This window comes from Ischnura elegans, chromosome 1 (assembly GCF_921293095.1).
Source record: "Ischnura elegans chromosome 1, ioIscEleg1.1, whole genome shotgun sequence".
Classification (NCBI taxonomy): Eukaryota; Metazoa; Arthropoda; class Insecta; order Odonata; family Coenagrionidae; genus Ischnura; species Ischnura elegans.
Window position 1 is genome coordinate 169331241 of NC_060246.1, and position 8866 is coordinate 169340106.

The window sequence follows — 8866 nt, forward strand, 5'->3', positions numbered from 1 at the left end:
ACAAATATTTTTCCAGAGAAAGATTGTATCATGAAAAAGACAATCTTGACGCAAAACGTAGTTCTGTTGCTTTGCCTAAATAATATAAGCCAATAAAGTTACATTTTTTTCGTATCAACACTGAGGAAGGAAAAACGTGCTCTGATTGGCTGCTTAATTCTGACGTCACCAACCCTATACCGCCTATTCCCATGCTGTTTGGCAACCATTTGGCAACGCGAACGTGCGACAACGTCATACTTAACATTAGTTAATTCGAGAAAGTTAATTGTTTTCGCAAGCTTTTTTCCCGAAATGCAACCAGGATATTCGAAGGCTTCATCCAACAACCTGCCAGCGGTTGATGTTTTGATGGTGGCGGATTTTATGAAGAGAAGCCCTCTCTTCGTGAGCTCAGAGCAAAGAGGAGTGAAACTTGCTCGGTAAGTTTCCTTTGCTCGTATTCTTCTTGGTAATCTACCGCTTAAGGTTAGTTTGTAGGCCACCCATTCCAAAATACACACTCATTTCATGTTATGCCTTTATTAGATATTTATTCGAATTGAATTGAATTTAGAATGTAAAAATATTAAGAACCTCACGGAGATTTTTTTACCGTATTACAGATCTTCGAGAGAGAATTATGGTGATTCTGCCGTTGGATACGTGCAAGTGAAACGAGAAGAAGAAAAGTGTTATGTAATGGGTAAAATAACTCCAGAGCATAAAATAAGGGATAAGCCTTATTCAGTTTCAGCAGTTATTGACGAAGAAGAAGGGAGTGTAGAAGAAGTATCTTGTCATGATTGTGCAGCTTCTGCAGGTAAGAGGTCTTCATAGGCTTAAGTAAATAGTAAAATAAATTCAGCTAAAAGTTTTACAACTATAATTTGCTGAGTCTATCACTTATTAATTCGCAATGACATTGGTTCAAATTTTAACGACCAGATATGCAGCATTTAAGAAAACCTGCATCGATTCATTTCAAAGCATTACAAAACTTACTGTATGCAAATGATTTGGGACCATGCGGAAAGGGGTTCGTTTATAACTTGATTTCAATTTAATCTTGGCTTTACTTCTGCATAAACTATCCTTCAAATATTGTAGGTATAAAACAATATAAAAAATCGATGGGAGTTTTTAAATTGCTTGTTGCACATGAGTCGAATTGTTGAAGATTTGGTAATAGTGGAAAATGATTCTCAAGAAAGTTTAAAGTTGTCATAACCATCATGACAGGAGGCTAACAATTTGTTGCTATCATGAGTAAATAAAGATGTTAATAACACATAGCACTCAAAAGATTATTATAAATATAAATGAATTATAACATTTTAATGGTAAATTTTACATATATTGCATACATTTCAAAGCAATTGGAGCTGCTATTTACACTCATATTCAGTTGTGGATTTGGCATCAGTATTCTGTTTGTGTGATAGCCAAGTAATTGGTCCTCCACCAGATAATGCCACATATTAAGTAGTACTTTTCTACCACGAGCTCCCATGCTCTTTTCATTTTAAAGAACCTTCCTCTTCATTTACCACTTTTAACTATTCGAATTTATATGGTCTTTCCATTGTCTTTGAAGGTAGTTAGTCAGTAGTTGGGGAAATTATTCGGCCACCTATATCACTGTGTATGATTTAGAGTGGCCTTAATACTCTTTGCCTCACACTTTTAAACGGTAGTATTACTTGGTTTGCATTGGCACATTACGAGATATCACTGGCAGCATTACTTGAATTGACATGAATGCCATAACACATCTTAGGAGTTTTCATCTAGTGCCTAATGTGAAGATAGTTATATGCCATTTTTCAACGATATTTGCCCTTAAATATACATATTTGTGTTCAGAAAAAGTTCAATAAGTGTACTCATGTATTTTATCATTGGCTACTTAAATCAATGGCATCTTGTATTTCCATTTTTTTAACTTTACTTGTTTTACTCTAGTCAGGATCCAATCCTAGGCGCACAGTCTTTTGCTTTTCCTATTATTTGTTGGAATCTTAATGGGACGTTTGATAAAAAAAAAAGAATTGATTTTTCTGTTAAAGAGAGTGAATTTTAAGACTAGCTTATGGGTAGAAATGTTTCTTAAGCCTGCTGAGTGCTGACATAGCCACTGGGTAATAGTGTGATTTTATTAAGAATAAATAGAAATAAGTTAACACATAAAGCAGTGAAAGTGTTCCTATAGACATATGAGACCAAACAAAGAAGTAAAGTATATAACAGAAAATGTTATATTGATAATTAGTTTAGATATGAGTACCAACATTAATTTATTTCTTTATATCCCTATAACAGGTGGGTGTAAGCATGTTATTGCATTCTTGATGTGGTTGCATCGGCGTAGTGAAGAGCCTTCTCCAACGGAGGTGGAAAGCTATTGGAAAAAGTCTAAACTCTCTTCATCCATTGGCAACTTGAAGCCCCTGAAGGTGAAGGACATGACTGGAGGAGAAGGAGTGGATCATGAGGGTGATGGGATGTTTCGAAAAAAATTAATCAATAAATTTAGGGAAGTTGGCCATTTAAATAATGGCTTAATGGCTTTGTATGAGGACGTTGATTGTGGGGCCTTAACATTGAGAAATATTATGAGGCACTTCCATGATCAGCATGGCACTAAGACTCCCCAAGATTTCCTGGAGTTCAGCCAAATTTTCATGGAAAATTCAGGCCTCTGTGAAAAAGCCTATTGCCTGACAAAGAGTCAACATGAATGCCCACTGTGGCATCAGCTGCGTTGTGGTAGGGTTTCGGCATCAAGGGTCCATGCAGCAATGCATTGTAAAAAGGGAGATGGTGTGCTGGTGGAGGTAATTTTAGGTGCAAAGAAACTTCGTGATACTGCTGCTATGCAAAGGGGACGCATTTTAGAAGGAAGGGTAGTTAAAGCCTTAGAAAAAGTTTTGGGCAAGAAGGTCGAGAAATGTGGTCTTTTCCTTGACCCACAGTACCCCGTCTTGGCAGCATCACCAGATGGAATATGTGAGGATTTGGTAATTGAAATTAAATGTCCTCAGAAAGAGGCAACAGTAAAGAACTATTATGTAGACGGTAAGGTAACAAGAAAACATTTAGCTCAAATTATGGTACAAATGTTGCTTTCCAAGAAAAGAAGAGGCCTTTTTGTTGTAGCAGATCCAAACTTTGAGATAAATGAAAAGCTTAACATTTTTAACATTGACTTTTGTGAAGAAATGAAGTTAGAAATCATAGCTCTTTGCAATGATTTTTGGTCTAAGTTCATATATCCTGTGATGTATGAATAAAAATTTTTAAAATTTCATGCTGTGATTTCTCTGTCCTACAGGAGAAGTAAGATTTTTCATGTTTTCATCATTGAACACAGTAAAGGTAAATGTGCAGATCTTGTCCTTGTTTATTTAAATTCTGAACCGAAGGGAAATGATGTGAATGCTGTTTTATGGTCTGGGAAGTCATTGTCCATTATCTTTGTTTACCTCATATTTGTTATGGTATTTTCAATTCAAGTGCTTCTGTGAGTAGCTGCTTTAATGGGGGCATCAAAATTTACAGTGACATTATTTTGGTATTCATTTCATTCACTTCAATGGCTTAGAGTTGACAACTACAATCCTCATTGAAGTCATTCAGATCACTCCTTACTTTAAACATAATATTTTCACTTTTTTCAATAATATGTAGGAACTTCCATGTTTTATGTTATCCCTTGCATAGCCCTCAGCAGTATAAAATCCTTGATTTAATTTAGTTGTTGTTATTTTAAGGGTTTTAGCCAGTGTTGATTTATACACAAAATAGAGGTATCCATTTTGGCCTTCTTGTCGATAAATACCTGTTAAGGATCAAAAATTCTAGTTTATCCCATGTATATTAACATGCATTGATCACTTAACTCTTTTTGTTTATACTCATTTCTTTAGGAGATAATTATTTCACTTTCAGTCTCTTATGATGGTTTCCCCAATTTTTACTAATTTGAATTTAAGTTTTTATGATTAAAGCTACAGGTTGCATGGTATTTGAGTTGATGATATCAGCAAGAATATTAGGAAAATGGAGAGGATGTACTACTTGTCTAATGTATGCAATATTTTTGATAAATAAATGTTTTAAAAATTTTCAACACCAATAATCACAATATTTCTTTCAATATCATGTGCAATTGGAATGTGGGTGTGGAGAGGGATGGTAAAAGTAAGATGGGTATATAAGTTGAGAATTAAGGAGGCCTTAAGCAAAGTGAAGGAAAAAATAGCTCATAATGGAAATGAGACTAAGGAAAGGTAACTGGTTGGTCCATATGATCAAAGAGAGAAACATAGTAATAGGGCAATTTGAAGGTTATAAAAAGAAGTAAGAAAAATAATAAACTTAATGGAATGCATGAAGGACAACAACTACATTTGCACTAAAAATATGGTTTGCAACAGATGGAGATGGAAACAGCAGTAGGGTAGAGTAACTGCCAGCAGACAGAAAACCAGATGATAATGTTTGTATTCGATGACAAGTTTTGAGGTGAAGCACTCAAATGGAAGCAGAGCATTATTATTAGGTCGTAAAAAGGTATTCTTATGTTCACACTAGGGGGCTTATATGCATGAAATGGTATGAGTCAGAGGAACTTTTGGCTACCTGTACCAATAACATGAATGATAATTAGGAAATGTGGTCATTTGATTAGGTTATGCCGAAAAATTAAAATGAAAACGTTTCACTGGTTATCACATTAATGCACCTGTGAGGAATAAGAAACACCATACTGCATAGTAAAATAGATCATTTTATTGAGAGTCATTATGTCAATGAACTGTAATAGTTGGCCCATTTGGGTCACATAAAATTTTAAATGCTGAAAGTAAAATGAACAAAACTAAATTTAAATTTTAACAAGAGGAGACTGAATATTGACTAAAGCACAAGCAATCGTTATCATATGATCAGCATATGAAACTAAATTGTGGTCCATCACATAGCTTGGCTTCAAAATGCTGAAGTCTCTGATTCTGCCTATTGCCCGTTCCACATGAATTCTGAGACTGGCCACTGTCTTAGACATCTTAGCGTCATGCTCACTCATTTTTTGGCCAGCACTAACTGATGGAGGTCTCACCAAGCTACTCCCTTTTGCAGTAACCAGCCTCTCCAAATTTTTGAAGCCCCTGTCAGCCATTATTATTGAACCCTGCTCTAGAGTGTCCAAAAAACCACAGTCCATGGTGATGGCTTCATCACTGGCTCGTCCACAATACCCTTCAGAAATAAAGGTGATGAAACCACTTGGCAAGCAAGATAGCAAGTACTTTATAGTATTTGCCTTTTTATAGTTTGACCATGTCTGCGCTTGGTGGAGGGCATCACTCGGCTTTTCAATGGCTATTTCAAGGCAGTCTACTATACCACACACATTTGAATAGCGCGCCATGAAAGCCATAGGTAAGACTCGCATGCGCATGTCCCTTTCTGGCATAAATATCAGCTCTTTTACACTTTTTGATATAAGAGGCAGCACAGACTTTAAAATGCGACTCACAGAGGAATAATGACTGCCAAATTCATGTGCCAGAACCTGCAGGGAATCATTTAATTTAATTTTTTTAAGGCAGATCATAAGATGCCTTGGTGACACATCAATATGATCTGATAAGACACAAATCATGGCATAACCTTCACTTGGAATCCCCAGGTACAGTTTTGGATTTCTTTCAATGTAATACATTATACGTTTTATACTAATACCCTTCATCACACTTTCCTCATCCTCCGAATAATCTGAGGAATCACTAAATACACTCTCATGAAATGATGAGTCCAAGTTTTCAGAGGAGGTGCTAGAATAAACAACACTTTCCAAATCATTTTCAAGGGTGGGCAAGACAACAGACTTAACTTCAAATTTCATTGGCGAAGTAGCAACTGTTCTAGAACACCCGCTCGTTTGCACATACTTGCTCCTGTATTTTATTCGAGCCTGTATCCCCTTCTCTGCAGAAGAGGGAGCCCCACTTGTGCTCGGAATTTGGTCTTCTTGCATCACTGGGCTTGAATAAGCTTCATCAGTCTCCATGTTGTCATTTATGGGGATGGCTAGGTCATTTTGTACCTCCTTGGGCTCTGCATGGTCCTGGAGGAGTTCAAGAATTTTTCTTTTCCTTAGTACAGGGCGATCTGGGGAGATAGGGCTGTTCCGATGCTGGCATTCAAATATATGAGGCGTTACTGTTTTCTTCATCCTCAAAGGGCCTCCCATCATCTTCCAATACATATAATTTTCGGCATCCTCTTCCAACTGAAAGGTATTAGTGAAAAATATAGTAAATGCACAGACTAATTAATAATTATGATTGCAGAGAATTAAATCGATGGTTGTGTTTTGAACTGCTTACTAATAACTATAACTATTCCACATAATGTTAATTGTTATTCACTTTCAATAAAAACCCTTCGTTTACGAGTTAATTGAGAGTTAGACTAATACTTAAATGCCATGAAGAACGGCTAACTATGTGGATTCTACCGCGAGAACGTTATGGGTCTAAATGGATTGTATTTTCACCATGCCAAGGATAGTAAGATCATGTTAAATTTTTTTACACCAAGAACGTAGAGGTGAATAATCATAACAATTATTGGATTGAAAGTAGTAGTTCGTTAATTTTATTAGTCCTGAAAGGTTATATAAACCGTTATATTTAAATAAGTATGTAATGTAATGAACAAAAATTTGTGATTTAGGTTTTGTTATGCATTCACAAGTAAGGCAAGGTAAGTTTTCCTATCGATTTAAAAATGTTCCATTTACTTACATTAAAATGATCAGCGCAGCAGCGGAGATGAGTTGACGCTGATAAAGGCATCTTCTTCAAATCCCTTCGAGCAGCTAAGAGCCACTTCTTCCGCAAATCCGGTTTTATGGGTACATTAACAAAAACTTTGTCAGGCGTTGACTTAATCGTGCTTGTACACATAGGCACGAAACAATATTCTTTGGATCCTTTTTTTTCAGTCTTCACTTCCAAACACGTATTATGTTCCTCCTCCATAGCGTACTTCAATAATACTCTTTGCTAGTAGCACACGATTTTAAGGCTCAAAGTCACGAAATACCGTAAATAAGAATGCAAGCACCGGCAAGCACGTTACTATTAGCAAGAAGCAATGGCTGTATAGGGTTGACTCGCACGCTCCGCGCGCTCGTTAAGGGGCTCCGCCCCTTAAAACCCCGGTTCCGGCTTCGCCGTCTACATTTGTGGTCGCACGAAGACTTTTAAAGTTCGAATAATCTCACCTTAGCTAGGGGCCGGCTTCGCCGGCCAGGGGGTAGGGAGGCGCCCCACTCATTCCTCGAAACGGCTTCGCCGCCCAGGGGTTGAGTGTGAGTTGAGATGGGGGGAGTCTACAGCGGCTTCGGCGCTTGAGCATCGCCGGCTTCGCCGCCCGAGGGTTACTGAAGCTCCCCCTCGCCTACTCCAGTTACTCCTCGGAACGGCTTCGCCGTTCCTCGTTGTGGGGCGGCTTCGCCGCCTTGGGGTTGAGGAGCCCCCCCGCGGCTGCTCCGCTTAATCCTCATTAATGCTCTTCTCCACCGAGAGGGGTGCCCAGGGGGATTCGGGGGTTTTAATGTGTTATGCATGCGGTCACCAATCGTCCACAGTGATCACGTAGCGATGATTGTAAAGGGTTGTGCATTACGGAGTAATAGTGGCGACAAATACCCATAAAAAAATACTTAATGGCAAGTTTTTCATTTTTTGCGGGGGGTTCCAACGGGATACCGGGGGTTTTATACTTGAGTTAAACCAGTGGTCACAAATCGTTCTCAAAAATTCCGTGGTGATAAGTCCTAGGGGTCTGGAACAGTAGTCTGACGATTCTTTTACCTGGAGAGGCGATTTATTAGGCATTTTTGGGAGGTTTCACGGAGTTATCGGGGGTTTTAATAAGTGGTAGGGGCACCGGTTAAATTGTGACGAATACTATTCGGAAAGGCGACTGTAAAATTTTTTTTTCGGCGATGTTCCAGGAGGTGATCGGGGGTTTTCTGGTATTTTTCCCCGTATGGTTTACGGTTGCTCGCCCTCACCAAATATTCCGGATCTAGAGCTCAGAGGGGACGGGTAGTGCGGCGTAATGTTTGCGAGAAGTTCCCAAATAGGAGACTAAATGACACATTTTACAATTGGGGGGATTTCAGGGGGATACCGGGGGTTTAAATGTGTGTACTCCTGGCGGTCACCATCCGTTCACATAAATTCCGTGGGGATGAGTCGTTGGGGGCGGTGGAATAGTCACGAAAAGTACACAAAAAGTAGACTTAAATGCAAAATTTTATTTTTGGGGGGTAGGTATGTGGGTTTACCGGGGGTTTATAGATTTTTACTGCCAGCGGTCATCAATCGTCCACATCAATTCCGTAGCGATGAGTGGTAAGGATTGGAAAAGCGGCGGAATTGTGACGAAAGCACCCGAAAAGGCTAATTATATGCAAATTTTAATTTTTTAGGGGGTTTCGGGGGGTTTAAAGATGACGATAGTATATGGTCACATTCATTTACTGTCATATCTAAAAGAAGTATGCCCTACGACATCCATATTTCGAGAGTAATACAATAAAAAGCAATCCAGTCCCTGAAAAAAGTGAGTAGTGCCCGCCATTTTTATTTTTTCGCGGTTTAATCCATTGAATCATTTATAAAATGTTTATGTTTAATAAAAGACAATGCATTGCTGTATGTAACTACAAAGTTTGAAAGAAATCGGTCAGGTAAAAATTGACAAAATCTTGTGTTAATCTTTTGGAAATCGTAATTTTCGGTGATTTTCGGAATATTTTAATTTTTTTCTGAGTAACCAAGGACGACGAAAGAAAATTGTTACC

At 38.1% G+C, this 8866-nt stretch overlaps 2 protein-coding genes across 2 annotated transcripts; one reads left to right on the plus strand and one right to left on the minus strand.

Annotated features, from left to right (window-relative positions):
- The first annotated feature begins 257 nt into the window (after positions 1 to 257).
- LOC124154049 lies at positions 258 to 942 on the plus strand. The gene is made up of 2 exons (XM_046527546.1): positions 258 to 422; positions 606 to 942. The coding sequence occupies exons 1-2, from the start codon at positions 295 to 297 to the stop codon at positions 817 to 819; spliced, it is 342 nt and encodes a 113-aa protein (XP_046383502.1). The 5' UTR covers positions 258 to 294; the 3' UTR covers positions 820 to 942.
- Positions 943 to 4752: 3810 nt separating this feature from the next.
- LOC124154056 lies at positions 4753 to 7153 on the minus strand. Its single transcript, XM_046527558.1, has 2 exons — positions 6795 to 7153; positions 4753 to 6277 (listed from the first exon to the last, which is right to left on the minus strand). The coding sequence occupies exons 1-2, from the start codon at positions 7029 to 7031 to the stop codon at positions 4868 to 4870; spliced, it is 1647 nt and encodes a 548-aa protein (XP_046383514.1). The 5' UTR covers positions 7032 to 7153; the 3' UTR covers positions 4753 to 4867.
- Positions 7154 to 8866: the final 1713 nt, after the last annotated feature.